This window comes from Thalia democratica, chromosome 6, assembly GCF_965202585.1.
Source record: "Thalia democratica chromosome 6, ktThaDemo2.hap1.1, whole genome shotgun sequence".
Taxonomy (NCBI): Eukaryota; Metazoa; Chordata; class Thaliacea; order Salpida; family Salpidae; genus Thalia; species Thalia democratica.
In genome coordinates, this window is record NC_139170.1 from 60415187 (window position 1) to 60442255 (window position 27069).

At 24.9% G+C, this 27069-nt stretch overlaps 1 protein-coding gene across 1 annotated transcript; it reads right to left on the reverse strand.

Moving 5' to 3' along the window:
* Window positions 1-4546: 4546 nt before the first annotated feature.
* Window positions 4547-20330, reverse strand: LOC145838354 (uncharacterized). The gene is made up of 13 exons (XM_082945930.1): window positions 20232-20330; window positions 19727-19772; window positions 18278-18430; window positions 14843-14998; window positions 10570-10722; window positions 8682-8813; window positions 8261-8440; window positions 7484-7645; window positions 6843-7124; window positions 6578-6625; window positions 6016-6108; window positions 5493-5612; window positions 4547-5105 (listed from the first exon to the last, which is right to left on the reverse strand). Exons 1-13 carry the CDS (start codon window positions 20280-20282, stop codon window positions 5059-5061), a joined length of 1623 nt encoding a protein of 540 aa, XP_082802056.1. The 5' UTR covers window positions 20283-20330; the 3' UTR covers window positions 4547-5058.
* Between the last annotated feature and the right edge of the window lie 6739 nt (window positions 20331-27069).

Below are 27069 nucleotides of genomic sequence, written 5' to 3' on the forward strand. Positions count from 1 at the left end.
AAAAAATTAAAAGCTTTTAAGTACAAGCACGGAAAATTTAAAATATCTCGAATTGCACTAACCACAGTTTTTGAAAACCAAGCATGCCAACAAATGTATCTTTAATTAGAATGTTTTTGTTGGATTTATTGGTAAATATTTTTTGATTTTTTTTGTTTAAAAATGTTCACAATGAGTGCTAACATTTTTATTACTATATATTAATTAAACACAGTGCAATAAATTTATTAAAACAAAACTTTTAATTAGAAAATCATGTTTGTTTAATCTTTCCAAGACTTCGATGACAGTTTAATTTCATTAAAGTTTTACTACCTTAATCCGACTGTTATCAAAAGAATTTTATAGGTGTTGTGCATGATATGATATATAGCTTTTATCAACCTCATAAACAATTTAAAAGCTAAACACTGATTGATAATACTTGAAAGGTTTTTTATAACGAAATCTATCACAAATTATAGGAGGAAAACGTTTGAAAAGCGGTTTAAATAAGTCAGTTTGAAAACTTACTTTAACAACAAAGAATATAGTTTATATCTAGTCGAAATTTGATTAAAATTATCAAAAAAAACTCAGCTGTTTTCAGTCGATAAAATCTGATTTGGTCGGCTATACCTTTTTGTGTGCAACGTGATAAAAGGAACATTTAAAAGATTGAGATTTTTTTGTTTGACACATAGACATAAGCTTGTTTTCATGATAACATAACTGACTTTTATAGTAGAAAATGATAAGAATGACATCTAAAAACTAAAGTATATTTTTAAGTTAAAAGCATTACCATTATGACGTAGTAGCAAGATTTAAAAAATTTTCTCAAAGCTAAAACTTGAACCTTTCAAACAAAACTAATATGTTTTATATGCTATTGTAAAAAAACAACAGTTTTTTATTAGTTGTACTTGTTTAAAGTATTAAGAGCAAACACATTAGTATTTATAAAGAACTTCTACATAGATTTGTGATATATAAACTCTTGAAAAAGAAATTAAAAAAACCTGTTGGTTACACTTAAATAAACAGAACTGTTAAAACATAAAAATGTGTTACATTAGCCTAGTAATAAACACAAACTAAATTACTACAAAAAATTAACTGGAAAATGTTTAAATTTTATAACAAAATTGAAAACCTTTGTTATTAAACTGCAAGTCATAATTCTTGAAAAACACAATAACCAAGTCTAAACAAAATAATAATAATTGTTTACTGTAAACATAAAGCTTTTTGCTGGTCGACTTGTTGAAGTATATATCCTATCAGTTTGTTAAACTAAGAAAACTAGTTACATCTTCAGCTTGCTTAACATAACTTAATCTATCTTTAATAACCATAGATAGCAAATCACATTAATTTGTTAACACTGGTCTAAAATTTAACCTAATTTGTTAACAATAGATTATACTTGATTAATGCTACCATTTTGTAGTTTATAATATTTAGTATAGCTTACACTAGTATATAAAACAATTTGCAAATTTTAGTATGTTTAATTAAAATGCTAATATAGCATATTAGAGCGGCAAAACAAATTAAATAGAAAAATTTAATTAAAATTGACATTAAATATTTTAAGAAAATTTACAAAACGATTTTTTTTGGCATTAAAACTAGTGCTTACCAAAAGTTTTGTTTCACTTGCGTAAAAGTATTAACGCTTTGTTAATTTGACAAGCAAAACGCATTAATGCATATATGATCGAACGATTTTTGTTTAAAATCTTTTTATTTTAAATTGTAAACAAAGACGTCTTTATTTGTACTCAGGTACAAATTTTATTTGTTGTAAATTTTTATGAGAACATAAACTGCTTTTAGCAACATTATACTTTTAATGGACACTAAAAACATATCAAACATTTTAAAATAATTGAAAGTTTTTAATTACATTAATAAGTTTAAAGTAGTTGTATAACAGCATGTTTTAAAAAGCTGTGTAATGTGTTTGATACACTAACTTTTTATTAAACTCGCTCTAATCTATTATATGTCTAACTATTAAACTAACTCTATTTAGTTTCAGCTGAGTCGCAATGTTGTTGTAAAAAAATTATTAAATACAAAACAGAGGTGAGCTTTTAGTTGTACTTAAAAAAGTATTGAATTTTTTAATTTGTGTATAACACAGTTTTAAGTCAAGACCTAGCAAAAACTTTAACAAAACTATGAATAATATCTGCATTGGAAAACTTGATTTAACCGTTAAAAAGTATTCAGCTGTTTAAAAAAATTGTTTATACTTAGACGATCGAAAGTTTTTAAAAAATACTACAAATACAAAATAAAATGAAATAAACTTATTGAAACTTAAATTATTATGCGGTGAAACTTTGTAATTGTTTTTCTCAAAAATAATAAATTAATAATTATCAATCTCCCTTGTAGATAGATTACTGTGTCTTATTTATTTGTTTTGAACTTAATAGTTAAAACTTAAATTATAAACAACTAAAACTATATTTTAATTTTATCAAACATTTTAACAATGGTGTTACATGAAATTGTTAGTGTGAAAACTAAACTGAAAATAAAGGTTTTGACATGAGAAAAAAGAAAAATTTTTATTGAAATATGACATTTAAGCGACACCACTTAAGAAAACACGAAACAATGAAATAAAATGTCACGAATTTTAGCTTCTTACGAGTTTCTGAGAAAAAAATTATGGTAAGTCATCAGATCAATTTTAATCAATAAGTGTTCATTTTATAATACTAAGCCATGGCGATTTTTCTTAAATTGTTAAACTGAATTCTAAATTGTAATTACTTGAATAAAAAAAACGCTTTATCAATGTAAAAATATATAACCAATAAAGTGCTATCCAAACTAAAAGCAAGCTAGCTAAAACTTTGGAAAACAATCGAGTAAAACTAACAGTTAAAGTAACAAAACTCTTACAAAAAAAAAAACAAAAAGTTTTAGCATTTGAATAATAACAATTAGTCAAGTTTGTTCATGACTAATATGTCAGTGGGTTGTGTTTCCGCTGTAAGCTGGCTTATGCTAATCTGAAATTTTAAAACTGTTTTTGCTCTTTGAGTAATTGTAGTGTAATATAATCTCATCTGTAAAAAATGATTGTCAAACAACTAATTAACTTTCATTGCTGTAAAGCAACAAGCACAAAATGCTTTTTATGCTTAGTTTTATAATGATCGTATTGATTTCAAGCGATGTTATTACTTGATGTGATGCATGAAATTGATAATTTAATTAACGTTGTTACTTTGAAAGTTTAATCGATTTTAAAATGATCAACGTTTTTTTAGAGAACAGTAATTGTGTGCTTAATTTTATACATCGGGTCAAAAAAGAGCAAAACTTGTAATTAGCTTCATTTATTAATTGTAGTCTATCTTTTAAAAACATTTATTTTTTTTAATTTGAAGTTTCAGGCTTTTAATGAACGTTAGTACTAAGAAAACTGTTTATTATTTTCATTTACATAACGACTAACTACTTAAAATTTCTACTGCTTGATTTAGAAATACAAAAAAAGTTTAGAATAATTAGTTTAAAAAATTCAAAGATTTTAGCTTCAAAATAAGTTAATAAAAAAGCGAAGTGTAGTTTCCAAAAGTTTAAAGTTTAAATTTAGTAACTCTGTATTTTTAAATTAAAAGTTGGCAGATATCGTCTAACAATCGGTGTATAAAAGGTAAAACAGTATAACACGCATTACACGCACGACACTTTTATATGGGCTCAAGGTTACCTATGCCCTCACTGTAGTTAGTTTGAAATATTTACTAAAATATTAAAACAGTTCCGCTAGTGAGCCATGGTGAGCAGATATGTTCTTAGAGTAACTTTAAATAAGGTTGGTGCGAAAGTTTTAAGTTTCTTGCGCCAACTAACGGAAAAAGGTTTAAAGTTTCAAACCACTCTAAGAGGTAAAATTTTAAAGTGTATCTAAAGGCCAGTCTAATTTGTACATTTACTGAGTTAGCAAATTTTTCAAAGCTATCTTTATGACATTTTTTATTTTACTATCATACCTAACCCACTATTGGAACATTTTAAAAATTAGTCAGTTAAGTTTTAATAAATTAAAATAGAAAAACTAAAAATTGTCTTTGCTGATACAGTAAACATGCAAGTGAAATTTACCTTAAATTACACTAGTCGTTTTTTTTTTTGTAAGTCATAACTTTATAGCACACTTAATATTACTTGCCTTTCAGAATGAACAACTTGTATTTTGCAAAGTTATTTAAACAAATATATTGATTAAAAAATATAGCTTTTGAAATAAAACCAACTTATTGTAAGCAAGAAACTGTTTTCAATGTCAAGTTTTTAATGTATGCCTAGTTGATACTTGGAATTCTTATCGAAACTTATTGCTCATAACTTTTAATAAGCTTACGAGATTTATATTTGTTTGCTTCATTAAACATTACTACGCGTTAATGTGTAATTCAAACTATGTTAAAACCATATTATGTTTATGAACTTAAGAGTCTCTATGATATCAAATCAAGAACTCTTTGCTTTAAAAATGAAATGCTCTGTTACTTCAAAAAATATTATTTTAGTATTGAAATTTATTACCATATTTAGTTTTTTTACAACAAAATAATTGTACTATAAGCACCGTTGTAGTAAAAAACCGAAGGAAAAAAATAGACAGTGATTTGGCTGGAAAAGAAAGATAAATGCTTAAAAATTTTTTGAATTATTAAAACTCAGTAAATTATAAAAAATAAATTACATGAGACTTTTCTCAGAATAAAAATAAGTGCAAAAATCAACTTGACGTAAATAATCTCAGAGCACTTGGTGAATTTGACACAAAAGATAATGAGTCTTACACATTAAAAAAAAATATTAAGGCTGATAAGTTTGTTGTTTACTTATGAAAAACTTTAAAAACAGAAAAAGTTAAAAAAATAAACAAAAAAAAAAGTTGTCAGGTATTTAGGTTGATATATGAAAACAGTATACTGCCTAATAAAATATTTCTAAGTGTAAAATTTAAATGCTAGTTTGTATATTGGACCCTATCTATTCTTCAATACAGTTTTGTTCAAATTGGTTCTGCTACCGACTCTAACGATCTCCGAAAAGGTAGGAAAGTATCAGTGCTAGCATTGTACCTGTAAAAAGTTGTTTGTTTATTTAAAATAGTAGATTAAAAAAGTAAGTAGTTTGAGTACACAATTAAAACAAACTCTTGTAAGTTGTAATAATTTTAAGTCCGGTAACTTTTTTTACGCATAAAATTTAAAATTAACCGAAGTTGAATTAATAAAGCCTAATGTAAGTAAATTTGAAAAAAGGTCAAAAAAACTATGTTTTTTAGTAAATGTAACATAGGAACTTAAAATAACTTTCTAAAGCTTTAAAATACCTCTATGAAAAAAATTAAAACTAATTAGAAAGCTTACATAATATAGAATATTAAAGCATAATACCACTACAATAAACATAAACACTAAAAACTTGAATATTATAAACCAAAAAAAAAAAAGAAAAAAACTTACACAATAAAGAAGATTGAATCATATTACCGCTGCACCTAACATCAATGTTAAGAACTTGACTGTCTCTTCCACCTTTTTCGCAAGTTACTCTTGTGCAAGGTACTACCAGTATTGTCGCACCTGCAAGCGTTTGTTGACGTTTTTTTTTAAGAAAAGAATTTTGAAAAAATTAATAATTAGTTCAACATTTAAATAACGCACTTGAAAAATATCCAGTAAACATTTAAAAGTTGTAAAAAATAAAGTATGCAGTTTTTTACCACAGCTTAATACAAATAAGCTTTTAGGATAACAAACATATGAAATAAAAACGGAGTATAGATTGAGTTTAGAGTTAGCATTTGATTAAATAACATAACCAAAGGTACGCTTTAAGTTAAGCAGTTGATAACTAAATATCACTAAGTTAGTTATAGTTGATAAGAATGTTCTTATACTTGTATTATTAAAAAGGTTTATTTTGTATTGTAGAACTAGATCTTGCTAGTTTATAAAGTATAATAAATTTTGATAAAAAGCCCACCTTCTGGGATGATTTTACCGAGATAAAAGCAGACTCTTGTTTTTTCAGTCGTCACAACTACTTCTGTTATCACTGAAGTTGCATTTGTTGTTACTGTTAAGGTGATAAGAATAATTAAAATTTATATTTAGGTTAAAGTTATTTTCCAACTTGTTAGGTTGTTTAAGAATCTAGATTTTGTTTCAAATTTTATATATGATTATGTGTTGTTAATTTGGTCGCTTGATAGAATTAATACTGTGGTGATCAGTTTTAAAAGTTGCTTAAATATGTATGAATAACCCCAAAGGGTGAAACTTAGTTTTGCAAACAAAAATTTTGAATGATTGAACTTGTATACTTGCCTCCTTATTTTTAAACAAGTTGAGAACTATTTTTGTTCAATTTATAGTCTCAAATGTGAATTTAAATATGTTGGTGTGATTGTTTTAATAATTACAAGTGGTGTGATGTTTGGTGTTTTAAACTATATGAGTGTGATTTTAGAGTGCAATTTAGTTCACCTTCGTTTTAACTTTTTTTGTCTTCTAACTGTTTTTTTTATCACAAAGGTTTTATTTACCTTGATCTATTTCGGTTGCTGAACGAACTGTTGTAGATTTTAGTTGACCTGTTAATAAAATAACCTTTAACCCTTTTTAAGCTTTAGGCTCTTTTATTTATATAATTTAAATTTTGAAACTACTTGTTTGACTAAAAATAAAGTTGTTATTTAAGATTCATTAAATTCATAACACCGGTCAATACGACTTATATAGTATAAGCTTACAAAAAATATAAGTTTACAAGCAATCTTATAATGTGTTAGCTGAACATAGAATTCTAACTTATACTTGTAGTTATATTGTCTTCTTTTTGTGTTGTAACTGTTTCTGATGTGTTGTCTGCTATAGATGACGTCACAATTGATTCCGTAGGTTCAAGTGCATCAGTTGTCATATTATCAGTTGTTGACGTAATTACTGGTGTAGTTGGTGGCGTCATTTTTCCACTTGTCGTTGTAACTTCTGATGACGTGGTGATTCCGCTTGATGACGTCATAATTGTTGTCAGAGGTTCGGTTGTTGCATTTCTAACGTCTTCTGTTGTTGGTACACCGGGCGTTGGTTCTGTAATTGAAAAATGCCTTTTAGATACAGTTAATATTTTCTTTTTAATTTATGGTGAAAAAAAAAGCAATCCTGAAAACACTCAAAGCAATGAATTATATTTACTACTATATAAGACAAAAATACTAACTTACAAACTTTTAAAATTGTTGAAAACAAATATTTAAGCATTAAAATTGTAACCTGTAAAATATACAAGTATTGTAAAGGATAAACTTTTTGTTTATATTTCTAAATGTTGTTTAATGGAAAGGTTAACAGGTTACATGTTATTAACCATGTAGACAGTTACAATTATATTTAACTTTATTACTTTAATAACTATTTATTTAATTCAGAATAAACAGTCTTTTACAAACCACCACAATCAAGTTCATCATTTTCACAGTCAGGGAACCCATCGCATCTTAAATTTATATCAATACAAAGATCATCAGAACACCTGAACTCATCTTCGAAGCATTCGCCGTATTCATACTCAGATGTTGTTGTTTCTACTGCAGTTGTCGTCGGTGGTGGCGCTATTGAGACGAAAAATGTTTAAATACATGCAGTTATCATAAAACTGTGAATGATATGTAGAAAAGAGAAAAGAAAACTTGTTTTTTTATTAAATTTCTAAAATTTTCATAAGCTAATGTGTTTAATTTGCAATACTTTTCTTGTTTATTCCACTTTTATTATTTTTAACTAAAAACTGGACAAAATTTTAAAACGACACTAAAGAAACTTAAAAAACGATAAAAACTCAATTTCTAAGAACACGAAAAATTCCATTGTAGCTAACAGCAAAAAAAAAAACTCACAAATTATGATAAGATAATGAATGAAGTAAGATAAGTGAGATTATGAACTAGAAGTAACATAATGTTTAAGGAGTATGCTAAACAAACTTTTTGAAGTTAAAAGTTTTGCTCCAAAATATTACGAAATGTTTTCAGTAAATTGTCAGCTTTAAAATATACAGTAACGTTTTGACTGAAACTGTTAATGGTTTCATTAATGCAGCTAAACTCAGATTAATAAACTGCTTAAAACAGAACTTTTAATAATTGTGTGATACTCCTGTTAAATTTATCTTTCTTCAAAGGGCACTGAACAATTTCGTTACAAAATTAATTAAATAATTTAATTACTTGTTTGATAGGTGCAGTTAAATTCGTCCCTCTCCGAAGGACACTGAATTATTCCGTCACATCTTTGATCTTGATTGACGCAATCGTTACTTTCTCCATAAACATACACATCTACGTCTTGACAGGAGAAAAGACCTCGATCCCCGCAACTCAGATAGTAGTAATCCGCCGATCCCTCATCTGTTATTGTGACGTCATTAAATTATATTTTCAGATAAAAATATATGTATTTTCAACGTGTTTTTTCCTATATTGAGTAAAGTTTAAAAAGAGTAATTACAAAGACCTAACAGAAATTAGTTAGAATAAAGCTAGCTGAAATTGTTTAAAACTACAAGCTCAAAATATCTGAAATTTTAAGAAACGGGAAGAAACCTATTATAACTAAAAATGAAGTTAGAAGTAAATTTCTAATGAAAACCTGTTGAGTTCCCGTATTCGCTATTGGTGAAGTTACCATCGTCATAATTTGTATTATTGTATGTTACTGTAGAGTTATTGTCATAAGAGTAATTGTATGTTGAGTTTACTACTGGAGCGAATGTTGTGAATTCTGTTAACATATAAATATCATTAGATCTTACGCCTATAAATGTAAAGAACAGTTATTACAACCTTAAAAAGAGTTAAATTAGAGTTGTAGCCGTTTTCTATTTAATTAAACAACGTTTTTGCTTTTTACTTATTATATATGTTTATAAAAGTATAATTTGTTCAAACGCAAAGCTTATAAAACTTATAGACTTTCAACTATAAACAAATAAATCCATAAAAAGCAAACATTTTTTTTATTCAATTATTTTATTAAACTTTTAAACTTAAATAAATTACTTAAGAAAAATTTATGTTTTCAAATTAAAGTTTAAAAAAAAGGTTAATTACTAGTAAAAATGAAAAACTGTTTGCTTAAATTCTTTCGTTAAACTATGAAAATATAAAAGCTTAAATATTATTCATGTTTTCTTTTATTTTAGCTCAAGTAAAATTCATATTGTGTTTAATAATTAATGTAATTCAAGACAATATTAATATTCATAAAAGGTGAAATGTTTGAGTTAAGTAATTTTTAAATAGACCTGCAATATAAAAAGTTTTGAAGTTTTAAAATTAACATAAAAAGATAATAAAAAAAATTTTAAACTAGTCTAAAAACAACTAAACGGAACTAGCTGTAGTTTTTGATATAACTGAAACCTAGTGTACATTCACAAAAGTAAGTTTTATTGAAGACACATTTACAGAAGGTATGTATAAAACAAAACACTTAAACTGCTGCAATCACCTAACATAATCGATTGCTAGGAGCATATTCAAGGGAAGCCAAACCAATACTTGGAATTTTAAAAATTAAGTGGTCTGCTTTTCCCTACCACAAAGAAGTCTGAAGGCACCGCTCAGAATTTTAAAGTGTTCAATCCACCAAATACAACAAGTATTTTAAACACTAAACACAACAATGCAGTTTTCCGCAAGTGATTATATCAAGTGCTATTGTGTCTGCTATTTCCAAATTGTGGTTTTTTGAGGCTTATTGTCGTTTAAAATCACAAGTTCAAGACTAACTTAACTTAAGTAAAGAAATATTTGTAATTCAAGCTCAAGTTTATATAACATTATATATTTTTGTAGAAAAATATGTTTTAAGTTGTGTAGACCAAACTAAAAGTTCTGCTTGTGCATTAAATTTCTAAATGGTGTTTTTTTGAGATTTATTGTTGCTTAAAATCACAAGTTCAAGACTAATTCAACTTGAATAAAGAAATATTTGTAAGTGAAGCTCAAGTTTGCTTAATGTTAAATACTTTTATTGAAAACACAACAACATGTTTTAAATTATATATATCAAATTACAAGGGCGTTTTCGAACTTTAATCTGTTTTGATTAATGCAAAACAAATTTAACTATTACATGAATAAACAAGTATTTTAAAAAATAACATCGAAAATTTTTAGCATAAAATTTTTTGAATTTTATTTTAAATGTTCAACGTTTATAAAATATCTAAAACATTTTGAGCATAAATAACACTATTTCAAATTATTGTTATTTAATCTTTTTTTAAGCCAAAAGTAGTATACACAAATTCATTGATAAACACTACAATTATTTTAATAAAAAAAAGTTTGTGATTAATTTAAATCAAGCGACATCTAGTTAAACATTGAAGTTTAAAACTGACGGACACAAACAATACTAGTCACTTTTGCAAACTTTGTAAAATTAACTTGAATAAAAAATTCAGAAGTTGATTGAGAAAAGTCTTTTGAAAATAGTTTAGTTAAAAAACAAATATTTCACTAAAAATTACCTTCACATTTTTCTTCATCCTCTCCATTGGGACAATCAACAATTCCATTACAAATACTTAATTTTGATTGGCAGCTTCGATTTGCTCCAATGCACACGAATTCATCATCTGAACACGATGATGTGCCGTTTGTTGGTATCTCGTCGAGTGAAGCTGTATATAGAAATATTAGTTTAATAAATATAATGTATATATATATATATATATATATATATATATATATATAAATTCATCTTTGAAACACGAATTATCTATTGGTATCGAGTTTAATAAGGCTGTAAAAAAATCTATCTGATTGACCAACATTTTTATTTTGATAATATTGAACTTATTGTTTTTTTATTTTTTTTTGTCGTCAAGAGATACTGTTTGTAAAATTTCTTTACTTACTAAATGTAAAACTAATGACGTTAAAAAAAATAGATTTAAGTTTTTAAACTAAATGACTAATTGTATTTCTGTGATACAGATTTAAGTAAAAATTATAAAATAATATACTTTATAAAGCCTGTTTATTAATCATAATCTACGTATAATTCGCCAAAAGTATAAAACTTATCAAAAAGGTGTTGATTGAGATGAAAATGTCAATGAAGACATACTAATACACAAATTTTCACAAATGATATTTTAGCACACAATATTCTAATTTGCAGTCAAATTTAAGATATATGAGAGCATATTAGTAAGCATGAAACATTTTCTTCATTTAATTTCGAGGTTAAGTTTCAGGTGTGCAGCTTTTGAAATTCGACAGCGTATCTAATTGTGAATGCAAACAAAATAATTTGTTTTCAAAACTTCATACTATACTGTTAAAAGTTTTTTTTGTTTATTCTATACTTTTTAACAAAGTGTATGTTCGGAATTTATATACAAATTTACTTTAGTTCATACATTTCTTTTTATATACATAATGAATATAAAAAGGACAAAAACTGTGAGAAATTTTTAGCAAAACCGTTTAAAAGGGCGTATATTCAAATCTTGAATTACAAAACATGATAAATTATTTTATATACTTTACAAGTTTTTAGAACACAATAGCGTGTTTTTGCTGGTTTTAGAAATTCTTTCTCGTATTTTTTGGCTAGCTCTAAAATCGGTACCAATTAAAATAAGTTGTGCCAGACAAAAATTAGCTTAAAAACCTGTTCTATGAAATTTTTTATACATATCATACTGCTGCTTAAAATAGTTGCTTTGTAAATAGTAAAGTGTTGTCATAATACACATTGAAAAAAAAGTCCAAATTTTTTTATTCAAAAAAATATGTTTTTGCTTTTGACTTCAATTTGTAGTACAAGGGGTCAGAAAACTGCAGCAGATGAGTCAAACATGGCTTGAAAAATTGGCCTGGACGTTATTTAGCTACACATCAACTAATGCAAAAAAAAAATAAAGCTTTTTTATAACAATGTTTACAAGTATTTTATTTTAGTTTGTGAGTGAACTACTACTTATTTTTGTTATTCATTACACATTTGGTCTAAAAAAATTTTTTACTTTAAACTAAAACTTTTCTTAAATCTGTGGTCTTTTTCTTAAATAATTGCCTCCAAAGAAATTTTTGAAGTTACTAAACATCCTTCATAAAAAATTACAGAATTCTGGTGTATTCAAAAAAGTATATAACAAAAATTCTACCACTGTGTAACAGACTTATTTCTTATTTTAAAAGTGGCTTCTTTTACTAATTGCACTACATAAATGAAACTATGACACAACTGTTCCGTACAAGTGAAATTCCACACAAGCATTTTGAAATTCTTTTAAAATTTTGTGGTTAGTATTAAATTGTAACATGGCGATTTTTAATAAAACAATTTGTTTCTCATGTAACCAATAACGAACTTTTTGAGCTCTCCAAAAGTATATAAAACACTTTAACAAAAACAAAATGTTAAACTTAAATTAAATTAAACAAAGCATTCTACTAATTAAATTTCCCTTTGATTCTTGATACATGAAATAAGTTTTGATAAATTGAGGCTAATAAAAAGTTTCACTAGTTTTTGTAAAACCCGAATTTATTTTCAATATTATGCTTAGTTTTCATCTTTTAGAAATTTTCTATTTTAAGCTCTAAACTAAAGAAACAGTCATGGTACTCAAAACTAAATAGGCAAGTTTAATCCATCATACATTTATCTAAACTTTTGCCCTCACTTGAATCTAATATATGTTACAAGGGCGTACTTTTTCATATAAAAAGTTCAAGTTATGATAATATACAACACAAATGTTTAGAATTCTGTAAAATTCCAGTGGAAAAACTGTTTTTTATCAAACTTAAACAAAAAGGGTAGTGTAGTAGAAGTAGAGCAAATGTTTTTTGATTTATTGCTGTAAATTTAAAATTTTTGCATTCAGGTTGAATAAAAACTTGTGTTCCAATTTGTTTTAAAAGGTTCTCCTTTCAGATATTTTTGAGGTTTGTATTGTAATAAAGCTAGAAACTTCTTAAAAAGTTACAAATATCTCACGCATAAAAACAATAAATTGTATATTCAACAAAAGAGTAAAATAGCCTGGCTTCTAAATTGTTTACTTTTTTTCATTCAGTTTTCTTTTACACGTTTTCAATAAAACCCAGGCACTACGAAAAGCTCATGTATATTGTGCAATGTAATGAGGTGTTCTAACAAATGATTTTTTTTTAAACAAAAACATTTGAACAATGGGCGTTTTAACCAAAAAATATATGTTTTATAAAGTTTTTATTTTAAATGTTCTTCTAAAATGCTTCAGCTGTTTAAAAAAAATTGTTTACGCGAACATGTATAAAAAAATTCTTTTGTAAATATTGAGCTATTTTACAGAGTTTTGAGCTTTATCGTATCATAACCAGACACTACTATATTTAGCTCAAAAATGTTATTAAACTGAAATACTCATTAAGCGCTACCAACTTATTTTATTGTTTATTCAGTATACTGTCAGAAATTGATCGTATGAAAAGCCATAATTTACTAAAAATACTTTACAAAAGTGTGGTTAGAATAACCCAGACACAACTATACACAGCTAAAATACATATCAAACTTAGGTATTCAGTGCCACCAAGTTATTGTTATTGTTTATTCATTGTACTTACTTGTGGGAAACATCTAAGTATCAACACGTGAAAACACTTGACATGACAAATATGGTATGATGGTATGTGAGGAGAAAGTTAAATATTTCACGGATGACTTAACCAAATAATCCTGTATTACCATTTTTTTTGGATATTTAGTTGTTAAGGTATATATTTAAGATAAATATTGTAATTGATTATAAAGAATGATTTTAATATGATATTACAAAAATTGTTAATATTTTGTATAGACTTGTTTTTATTGTATTAAAAAACAAACAATTAGTTGTAACACTTTTAAATGAGTGTTCACCTTTTTAAAAGTTTGACATTATTGCAAAATTACAAGCTAATGCTTAAAATTCTTTATTACTTTGTTTTTATTGCAACATATTATGTTTATTGGTTGTAATAACTAGTAATTAGTGTAGAGAACTAAATAGTTTAAATTTCTGTAACGTATGATAATAATACATAAATTGGAACAAACTTAAAGTTTTTTATGGTTTTGTTATTGTTGTAAATTATAGCGACAATTGATTGCCTTAATTAGAAATTAATGAACATTTTTGTGTACTTTGAACAAAAAAGAACTTTTTTCAAAATATTTTGATCGATTGTTTTAAATTTAAAAACAAAATGTACAAAAAGTTTAATTTTGTGTAATAACTATTTTTATTTAATATAAACTATGAAAATAGAAAGTATAACTCATATTAAATTTTCAACAATAGAACTATTTTTAAAGTATATAAATTTTAGTAATATTACTTTCTTGAAAACAAAGAAATATTAAAGTGTGTCTTATCAGTTACATTCATACAAACTCACTGAAAAAATAATTGTTTTTAAGATTTGTGTGTAAATTTTAATTTTTTAAATGTCAATCTAGGAATTGAATCTAGGAGTTCAGACTAATAGCTTTTATATACGTAACACTGCGTTTCCTAAGTTGTTTTAAATTGTTTTAAACTTAATTAACTCGAATAGCTGACTGCTTAATTATAAAAATATCAATTATTAATCTTTATTTAAGTATTTATACGACCGGAACTAAACTTTAATTTACACTTATATTGCATACATACTAGCTTATAAAAAAACAGTAAATGTTAAGTTAAGTTAGTCAAATAAGTAAATTACCAGTTTAAGAAATAACTGTAAACTTAAGAGAAATAAAGTATTATTACATACCACAATTATCTTCATCGTATCCGTTGTAACAATCATTATTTCCATCACAAGCTTTATTTGTTTCAACACAAGTGTCCCATCTATCTTTGCATGAAAACAATCCTTGTTCTTCACAAACGTTTCCTGATGTTTCTGATGTTTCAAGGCTGGTTTTACCTGTTGATCCGATATAGACTATTATATTTTAGCATTGAAATAAAATACAAACGAGTTTAGTTAGTATTATTTAAAATATTTTTTATATAAAAAGTTTACATTGTATGTAGAAAGCTTATTAGTAATAAAGATAGCTTATAACATTGTTTAGTTTTATGTATGGAATCAAGTTTATTGTAAAAAATAAAATAATTAACGCAAAAGTCTTTATAATTCGCTTTAAACCACAGCCTTCTTGATCTACTTATGGTTTTTCAATTGATTTTGCAAAAATCAAAAATATGGAATATGTACCTTTTGATTACTTAATCTAATAAAGATTAAAATTTTCAAAGATAATAAACTACAGGTCTTTTAGTTTTGCAAGCTGTTATATGTTAGTTTTATCTGTTGTTTTATTTTTATGTAGAAGTCAATTTTTATACTTTTAAACAACCTTAATAACCGTTAGGAAAAAACTTGAGTTATTAATATGTATTAAAAACTCATAAGTTATTACAAACAAAGTATGTTTATTAAAATGGTTTTCTAGCTGTGGGCCATTTAGCTCCTAAATAAATAATAACTTTACACTGCACATAGTGCTAATAAAAGCATTCTGCTTTTCAAAAGTATATAGAAAGTTCATAGTTTTTAAAATTAAATAAATATAGTTGTGGCCGAAACAAGTTGTTATTTCTGTTTAAAAATATATTAAATGTATTAAATTTTATTTTTTTTTTCAGTTTAACTTTAAGTAGGTAAAATTCAAACACTATCATGTATATTGTCTTAATTACAAAAATAAGTCGGTTTTAGGCGAAACCATGTCAGAGCTTGGTAAAAAAAAACTTTAAGCAGCATATTAGTACTATGAATATTCTATTGCAACAAGAAGTTCAAAACTCACATATTTTATTAACCTAACTTGTTTGAGTATAACTATTCAAAACTTAATAAAAACTCATATTTAAAATAATGTCATGGTAAAATTCAACCACTAAATGATATTATCAGATAAAGTTTTAACATGGAAAATATTTCATAACATATGTCAATCAGTTTAAAAGTCATCAGAGAAAAAATTCGATAAGAAATATTTAAGCAGCTAACTGCTACAAAATATATTTACTTTACGAACAACTGTAAAATTTACATCACTTACATAAAAAGTATAAAACCTTTTTATTGACAATCACTCAAAAACCCATAAAAAAAAGATATACATATTTGGTTATAATTATATGTACTTGGGCAACAAGAAGACAACCACAGAGGTCGTAAAATTACGTCATAAGCTAATTAAAACTATGCAAAAAGTATTGCCTATTCTTGATGATTTTTAAAACAAATTATTTTAACCTAGGTATGAAACTTTAAATAAACGTATACACAGAATTAAATTATAAATAGAGCAGCTAAAATAGCAGGCAGCTTAAACACTAAAGTTAGTGGCAGAAAAGTCATGTTATAAAGTTTATACTAGTAATTTATAACCACAAACTGATATTAACAAACTATATAGGATTATAATATTTTTACTATTAGGTTTAAAATATATAAACGTTTAGATTTGAAAGGAAATGTTTACGCTTATTAGTACTACAAATTGATGAGCAATTACAAACTTGTGTATGATAAGTTAAACACCTCTTTACCGATTGCTACTCCAAAAACAAACAAAATGTTTAAACACATTTGGTTTTTGGTTTTAAGTGCACGTGTTTTTATACACACGACATTACAACCGCAAAGATTACAAAAGAACTTTATAATTTCGTTGTTTTTTATTAACTCAATTGAAAAGACATTAGGTCTAGATGCAAAGTTTGGTTCAAAAAAATATCATCTATTAAAATACAAAAAGTATAAACTTATGCAGAAACAAAAAAGACTTGTTTTCAAATTACTTTCCTTTTAATATTCTTTCAATTATAAATCTAAAAATTCATTGTAAAACAGAAGATCAAAAATAAGGAAGTTTAAAAAGTTCACCCCACTAGTCATGCGTACGAACGATTTGTAACATAAAAAAAATGTTCATAATGTTTCATTAAACCATTTAGTAACATTTAGTTTGTCGCTGACTATAACTTGACTAATATTGAAACTAAACAAATTGAAAAAGATTAGTTAAAGTGTACAGATCATTTTAATAATAATATAAAAAGCAAAAAATACTTTAGTTAAAAAACACTTGACTATGTAATAAAACTCATAAAATACAAGTATGAAAGTGTAAAAGTCATTATTGATGTCACCAAACTACTCATGCGTGAACTGTGATGTCACCCCAACACTATGACGTCACAAAACTAACGGCAGTTCTCCTCGTCCCTCCCGTTGTCGCAATCGATGACGTCATCGCAAATTTGCTCGTAAGTGACGCAGTTCAAGTTTGTTACGTCGCAACTGAACATTTTCCACTTTTGGCAGCTTCCGTAGTCGTCGTAAGTCATTGTTGCGTCATAGTTATATATGACGTCATTATAAACAGATCTTTTCGATACCGGAAGTGCGGTTGTTGGTTTTCCTGGGGCTTTCAATGGAACAAAATGTTTAATTGAACAAAAAAAGAGAACACTGAAATCAAAAGATCTGACTTCGAGTTTAGTAGAAAGTTATAATATTTAAACGTAGTTGAAGGCAAAATAAAATTGTTTATAGAGAAAAAGCTTAAATTTTAAACTTAAGTGCAAGAAAAATAATGATATTGTAAAGATTTTGAGAAATTATAAAACCTTTCAATCCCTAAAGCTCTATGAAAAGGAACTTTCATATAACTTTGTTACAGCTAATTTTGTTATAAAAACTACAAACATACAGTAGCGATAAGAAAGCAAATTTTTAGAAGAAATTCATTATAAAATTCATACAGTTTTAACAAAGAGTCTGTGAATAATTTAAGAACACAAAATTAGAAACAGATATTTTGAAAATATAAGTACAATAAATATATAAAAAAAATCACGAGATGAAATAGTAGAACTAAAATAAATAAATCAGTTTTCATTGAAATACTACAAGTTGAATATTTTTAATTTTTTAAAGTTTGGAACACAATTAGCGAGCTTGAAGTATAAGGATTGATTTATTGTAGATTAATAATTTTGCTTATTTTATAGTTAAAAAACACCAGTATACAACGATATACTAAAATACCTAACTTAAGGTTAATACGCACTTTTAACTGCATACTTTTAACCAAAAACTTAATAACTCTAACATCAACGTTTGGTAGTTTATAAACACCTAAGAGAAAACAACTGATAGTATAAATGTTACATTACTAGCTCAAACCTTTATAACAATTTTCTTCATCTTTACCATCCGAACAATGAATTTTGCCATCACAAACTAGTTGTGGTTGTATGCACTCGTTATTATCATCATCACAAGAAAACAACCCAGTGCAGTTGTTTGCATCTAGTTTCGGTTGTATATCTAGCTCGTCTGTGATAGAATGTATTAAAATTTAAATTATTTATTAATTCTTTACTGTTATGCAATTTCTGCTGATAAGATTATTATGAAAATTATCAATCACAGCTATGCATGGCAAAAAGTGTTGAAAGTACAATTTAAATTTTTTAATTCAAGTGTCACAAAATTTTTTCAACACATTATGTAACTGATAGTTTTTGGTTAATTTTCTTATGGCTAACTTTAAGCTTATCAAATTCTTTTTTCACTTTGTATTACTATAGTGGCGGTTTGAGTATTAAAAATTTTCTCGAGTTTAACTTTCTTAAGTTTTCACTTTTTTAGTTTGAACAACCAAGAAAATTTCTAAAAACTGTACGTAAATAGTTTAAGGCTCGTTTTTTTTTGAAAATATCAGTTAGCTCGAATATTTAATTTTGATTAACATGTAAAAAGTCTAAATGTTTTTAACAAATCTTAAAACTGCTTGTTTTATTTCAAATAGACGTTGATAATAGTAAATGAATAATAACGCGTTTTAAGTTTTTTGTTAGTTTTTAACAAATTAAAAAATCAAAATTTAAAAGCTGACTTGAATAACTAAATTAAGAAACAGTTAAAAGTTTTTAAATATACTTCAGTTTGTAAAGTACTAACTTCCTTTAAATAAATATTATATAAAAAATTCCCATATGTAGTCAATAAAAGTTTGCAGTTGTCTAGCTTTATTATAACTAAAAATAGCTCTAAAAAACTTTCACTGAACTTTTAAGTTTTCCCTACAGTTACTTTACGTATTACTACAAGATTGTAACGTACATTTCATTGAATAATCTGCATTGGCATGCGTATTAAAGTTGCATCTTCGCATTTTTAAAATGCAAGTTAGCGCGCACTTAATTTGTGTGTGAAGTGATTGTAAGTTTTATGAATAAGCTTCAACTTGAACTTACGTACCATGTACTACGAAGTTTTTATAAGTTTTAGAAATATATTTAAACGACATGCTACACAAAACGGTATAAGCATTTAAACTTTGTAGTCTTCAAACAACAAATGTAGTATTGATGCTTACAAAATTAAAAATAATAACTATCAAAGTTTTGTTTAAGTACAATTGGTTTAACTTGTTAATCTATTTGATAAATTATGTTTTGAAATTTTATGACGAATTATTATTTACAATTAGGAATATAGAAAACCATTAAATTTTTAATCAAAGTGTTTTAATATTTTTAGGTTAAATATATTAAAAATTTGAAACAAAAAAGTGTAGAAAAATATTGCATAAAAAGTAGTATAAAACTAAAGGTGCATGAAACTAACTATTATTGTTGTTTTCATTTACTATTCGATTGATAAGTTCAGTAGACTGAAAATAAATTAAGTTAAAAATACAAGTACAGTATTGTTAAAAATATAAATTTAGCTTTTTAGTTGCTTGTTACGATATTGTTGCATTTAGATAATAAAGTGTTATAAAAACTGTTATTTAATTACAATTCAATATACTAACATGGTTTTATTTGAACTTTAACAACTGTTTTTAGTTTTAAAATTATTTAAATAACAGCATTATGTTTTTTAAAACTTTAGTAAAGATCTACGGAATATTTTAAACTTTAAACTAAAAACACATCAAAAGTATTAAGCATAGTTTATTTTTATCCTAGTATTACAACTCAGATTTAAACTAAACGATGTTTGTTTAGAATTCTTACGTGTCAAAACTAATAAACATAGATAACTGAATAGCTAAAAAATAATATCATGAAGTAAGTTTACATACTTTACAAACTTAAAAATTATATATTTAAACAAAAAAACTTACTTGAGAAATTTGTACAACACAAAGAAGTAGAAGAAGCGCGATTCTATACATGATGAAAGTTTGTATGAAAAAAATTTACATGTGTAAAAAAAAATATCTGTAAAAATAAAATACAAAACATGTAAGTTTTAAAAATAAACACTTTAAAATCTATCTTGTGTTCGAATATTTGTTGTTAAATACTTTAAAAACTTTAATTTGATGTTTTCAGTAGCAAAATAGAATGATTGTGATCAAAAAAAAGCTAAAGTTTTATATAATACGTTACATATATGAGAAAGTTATGACAAGCAAAAATTTTAAAAATTTGTTTTTATTTTATTTATATGTTTTTAATATTACAATGAAAAATTTTGTATATAGAAACGCCTTAAAATTTCAAAAAAAATGTACTTGTGGTTTAATTATAAAAAGGTAGACTAAAGGTATACGTACACTGTTTTAAAAATTGTCTGAATATTTATCTGTTGTATTTTCTCATAGATAAACTTAACTTGTTCTTATGTTTACGAATAATTATCACATAATACTTTTTGTTTCTATCTGGTTTCCGTTATATACTTGAATGCATTATGTTTTTGGACTTGTCAAAGTAAATTAAAGCTAGTCTAAATTTTTTAATAAATTAACTTATTAAAACTAATAACAAAAACTTGCATTTTAAGTTTTGAAAGCAAACTATACGTTATAAATTATAGCTTAGTCAAACTTAAGACAACAAAATCTGTAATACGTAATTATGAAGCTATTTATTTAAATAAAAAAACCGTATATTAAAACTAGTACTCTTGTTAGATTGAAAATACTTAAATTAGAAGCTAACAAAAAAATTAAAATGTTTAGTAATTTATAAGCTATCTCATCGATATCAACACTAATTTACTTAAATTTCCAAATTATTTAAGTTTTCAATTGTAAGCTTATAATTAGATAAAGTACTTATCTTCTAGTTTTAATTTTTAAAACTTTCGTTTTTAACTGGCTAATTATGTAATGTTTTTTTTTCATGTAGTCTTAATAAAAAAAATTCAAACTTTTTGTTATGTTCTAAAGTTTGTTTAGACATACTGTAGGTTGATTTAAGTTTACAAAAAGATGCAATATTGCACTTAAAAATCTAAAACTTAAATTTAAAAATTAAATCTAAATATATGATAGCTAAAAGTAATTTTGTATGACGACATGTTTATGAAACTTATTAAATACAATTTTTAATATAAAAGTTTTAAAAGCTAATACATATCGTAAAAAGTAATTTTTAGACATTAAACTGTATGAAGTAAAACATATTTTTTTTTAAACAAGTAATAAACGCTTTTAATTTTTTGTTCTTTATGTAAAGGTTTTTGTTTTGAATAAATAATACAGCTATTTCCTTTTATACATGTCTTATAAAGTATATTTCTGTTTAATATTCTAGTATTTTAAATATTTTTTTTTGAAAAAAACATGTCTACATAAGCTTGAAATTTAGACAACTTAAAGGTCATATAAAGTAACAAACTTAAATTAAAATATTGAGCTAAACAATGTGTATGCAACCTAAAACATGTTCAATCTAGTGTCTAAAATATCTCTGTATAATTCAAACTAGTATTAATAAATCTCGAGCAAAACAATTTGAACTTAACTTTAAGTTTACAATAAATAAATCTAAAATTAAACAAAACTGATACATAGTAAGTTAAATGCTATAAGCAGCCCTTAATAAAATAATAGACTGGATAGTTTTTGGAATAGCTTAGGAAAAACCAATCATGCGTATAATTAGTGTGACGTTAGAAACATACCTGGAATGTAAATTACGAAATTTATTGAAAAAAATGACGAAACAAAAGATATTTTAGTGACTATGTATGTCAAAAACAGCTAACGTAATATGTTTTTATTGGGAAAGAAAGTAGTTTTCAAGCAACACTAAAACGTTTAATGACTGTCGTAGATTTTATCACCAATTAGTATAACAAACACAAATTTTAAAAGCAACTAATTAGGCTCGACCTAAAAGTCATTAAATTTACTAATAGACAAAATGATACAGTACTTATTCTAAAAAAAACATGAAAAATGTAGTCAACTTACTGTTAATAAGAGTAAATAAAAATGTTAAAATAAGAAACTTAAACATAAAAGAAACTAAAAATAATGTTTCTTGTTCTTATTTTCACATAGAGTTTATTTTGAAACAACCATAAAATAAATCTGCTGCAATAAAATATTAAACTTCAATTTGGAAAAGTGATTTTTGCCTAAATTCCATCAAGATTACTAATCAATGACTTATTTAAAGTTCTTAAGTATCTTAAGTTCTAATCAAAATTAACTCTGCTTAAACAGTTTTCTACTAACATTTCTGCTAAAGATAGCAATAAAACAATGATTTTCTGCTCAGTCTGTAAAAAAACCTCTAGGCTATTACAGGTACAAGCCGTTATAAACCGCAAAAAGATCTAATTTTTATGTGCTACTACTAGTATAGAGTTTATACACACCTTTGATATCAGTGCTTAACTATTTCGTCTATAATATGCTAAATATAACTGCACGCTTTTCATATACCGGTGCTAATTGGCGAAACCTAGTTTAAAGTTCAATATTGTTGTATGCTGTACTATTGTGAATAGTGAATTTTACATGTACTTGTGTATATATGCTTATATTTGTACAATAGTTTGTAAGTTAATTATACTTTTAAAAAATTTTAATCTACATGTTTTGATTTTTTTTGTTATTCATTATTACTTACTTTTATTCAAGTAATAAAAAAATATTTAAGTAGACTTAAAATTTTTCTTTAGAGTGACATACTATCATTAAAAAGTACGTTTTTTTCAACAATCGATAAATTGTTATCTGTTTTCTTAGTAAAATCAAACTTTTATCAACAATTAATCTTTTGGTGTTACTTTAGGTTAAGTTTCTTTAAATTGCTGCTCATTTAAAAAAAAACTCAAGTAAACTTGTTTCTATTATTTCAAACTAATACAAAATCACATTAATGGAAAAATTCTTAGTACAATCAAAATAAGTGAAAAAAACCTCTTACGTTTTTTGTATTTCAAGAACCTGTTGAAAAATAATGTTTCTTATTTATATTGCATTTTCTCATGAACTCAAATTACTCAATTTACTTTTCCTAAAATTAATATAAGCAACTTATTATAACACAAAGCTGTCATTTAATCGTATATAAAAAAAAGTTGATAAGAAATATTTTTTACCAATCATAAGTTTAAAAAAAGTTTAATTATTATATAAACATATCACGAAAAAAATCACGCTAACAATGTAAACGAAACTAAATAACAACATACACATATATACTTAACACCAAGATACACTTGAACTTATTCAATACACGTTTGTTAAGAGGAGAAATTCTTATCGGCTCTTGACATAAGACAGAGAAGGAAAAAAGTTGATATTCGGTACTTTTTACATTCGCGCGCGCGATGAATAGCAGGGCTGAATTTCAAGTTTTCAAATCAGTTTATGAATTTAAATAAAAATGTTAAGTATATTTTGTATAACTTTCGCGATACATTACAGTTTTATTACATAGATTTTCTCATTGTAAATGTTTATTTTTAAATCATTTTTTTATTACTTATTTTTACAAAAACGAACTTTAAAAGTTTGCAAACAATGTAATTTTTAAATACAATATACAAACAAATGTAACAAAACACTGTAACGCTTTTTACAACTACTAAAGTTAAAGAAACACGTGTTTTACTGACTTAAAACATTTTTTAAAATAATTTTTTACGAGATAAACAAAATTACTTGTAAGCTGTGAAAATCGTACAAGTTTTTCTAGCGTAGTTTTGTTATCTTGAAAGACTGTTGTTGTTGTAAAATAAATTAACGTGTTTACGGTTGTTATAGTAACAAAACTAGTCGTAAAAACTTCGTATTTTACGACATGTTTTTAGTAAAAATTATAATTATTTTAAAGTATATAGTATTAAAAGGTAAATTTTATGATTTGTTTATTTGTTGTTTAGATTATAATAACACATTTTATTATACGAAAGCTATGGATATTTATAGAAAAAGTATGGTATTTAATAGAGCTTATATAGGTATAATAGGTAAAGTGTAAAAACTTTTACTTAAAATAAATTTTTATTAGAACCTGTTTAAAAACTTTATGATCTAAAAACTATATATGTTTATTGCAAAACATATATAGTTATTTTATAAGCATTTAAACAAAAAGTTAATTTGATTATTTATATTATTACCTTAATAGTTAGTAATAGGTGATAAAACTTAGTTCGAACTAATTTAGTAGAAAGACTATATAAACTTTTAAACTTAATTAAGTCATTTTGCGTTATTTGAACAAGATTCTTTATAACGTAGTAGTATTATAAATATAATAAAAAAACAAATACGAATTTACTTTTTAATTTGAATAGAACTTAGTTTAAAAGGTTTGAAAGGTTCAACTTAATATCTACTTAAAGATATCTTTACGTTAAAGGTTAATGTTACAAATATTGAAATGTTTTGTGTTAATCCTTTGTTAAATTAAAGGTTTAAAGAGGTAAAATGAAAAAGACTAGGTACTATAAATAGGCTTTTTAAATTGCACCGTGGTCTATTTTTAACTTTAAAAAGTTTTTCGTGTAAATAATTATCAAGATCTTAAATAAATCAAAGGTATCAGTTGTTTAGTTGTAATCAATTTAAGTTGAACTTTAAATGATTTATAGTATTTAATTGTAGATCATGTAACGCACAAGACTTTTATATACAATAGAAAGTCAAGCCTAATAATTATTTTGTTGGTTTATATGTTTAAAAACAGTTTGATTTTTTTAAAAAAAATTATTCCTTTAAAATATTTTAACCGTTAGTAGTATTGTCACACTGCTAAACCTTTAGTACATTTTACTTTATATCTCCATTTGTCGATTACGATATACAAATAGGTTCGTTTATTTTTTAGATGCAAACTCTTAATAAGATAAACTTAAGGATCATTTTACATAATAAAATATGCAAGTTTTTATATTAGTGGTATATAAAATTTATATTATACATACTATATGCTTTTACGCTGATAAACTTGTACTAATAAACTATTTATACCTACTTTTATATATGCAACTTTTTAAATTGATAAAAATCAAAACTAGGAATGAGAGCAAATGAGAATCTCTCCTTTTATTTTAAACTTGCTAATATTCGAACATCGAATACAACCTTATAGCCTCTATGTTTACCTAGTGTCGCACGCAAGTAGTATTGTTTGCTTTACAAGTTTTACATAAGCTCTCAGTGTATTCTACCTTGTATCTAGGTGTTAAGTAGAAGACAAATACAGTCTTTTGTTTTGAGCTTAGTTAAAATAAGGTACTGTTTTTTTACATCTAGTTTGTTTGTAAAGTTATGTCAAGGTATATATCTATTTTCTCAATTATTTGATTTTAGCGGTAAAATTTAGTAACTATCTGTTTAGTACAGTTATAATATACGTTATTGAAACTAGTGGTTTTTCTTGTATTAGTTGTGTTTTCCTTTTGACACAAAGCTAGTGAAGAAGTACTACGATATATAATGTAATATTGTGATTTTCAAATCGAAATTTGTTAACAAGAAAATTTTTGTGCTTTTTCTATAACTTTGTAGTCAAAATAAGATAAACCAAGTTTTAAGACAAATATATTGAGTATATATTATTTGACTGAAATTACTAAAAAACGGCAAGATAAAATAAACATAACTAACTAAAAATTTATTTTTCTAATTACTAGTGATTTTTTAATATATAAAGTATTCAGTTAATTAAGGAAATATTTTATTATAAAATAACAGAATAAGTTAAAAAATTCTAAGTTATTATAAAACACAGAGTTAAAAAACATAATTTGAGTTGTATTTTTGAAATTCATTAACTGTGTTAATGCAGCTTTAAAAAAAAATTAGAAACGGGTCATTTTCAAAAAATAATCAAATAAATTAAATAAAAATAAACGAAAATGGTAGCTTAGTAAATTCTAAACATTGTATAATTTATAAGTAGAAGTTTAAAAACTTTAACTCGTTTGTACCAGAAAATTTTAATTTTATACATAAATTTTGCATGTTTTAATCTAAACTTTAGAGTACTTTGAAAAAGAAAAAATAAAAAAAAGAAGAATTACTTAAGTAAGAAGTTATTGTTGTTAAAGTTGTTTCTTACTAAGTTTTGCATGATAGACATGATAGGCATCTAGGAATGTTATACTTGAACTGCCACTGTGTTTTCAGAAAAAATTAATATATGTTCAAATGTCATTTAAAGATTAATAATAAAAAGCTATAAAACAAAGTATCTCAAATGTCTGGATTTTCTAGTTTTACTATACACTTTTCAAATATGAAACTAAGTCTGCACACAATTTTTACTATCATTTGTACGTATATAAGGTATTTTGTAAGTTATTCAACCAAAAGCACGTAAATTTGATTGTCTAGGCGTTTTTATTTGATAACTGTCTATACAGCTATTAAAATTATTTAAATTATGCAGACATAATGAATATATATAAAAGGCAACCTTATCTTTAAGAAGTTAGTTAGTAAGTAGTTAGCAAGTTAGCTAGTACAAAGGACCAGAATGTTTTGCTAAAATAAAAGTTAATAAAGTAAAGTTACTTTATGCAAACTAGCTGTTTATACAATAAATTTCAATAAATTGTTAATCAAAAGTGTTGTTTATTTTTTTTTTACAAATTAGGTCGTATATCTTATAAACCCTTTAATAGTGATAGTTTAAGGCTAGTGTTGTTTTTTTGTCAGTATAATTCAAATAAAATTAAGTTATTTTACATAAACTAGCTTTTTT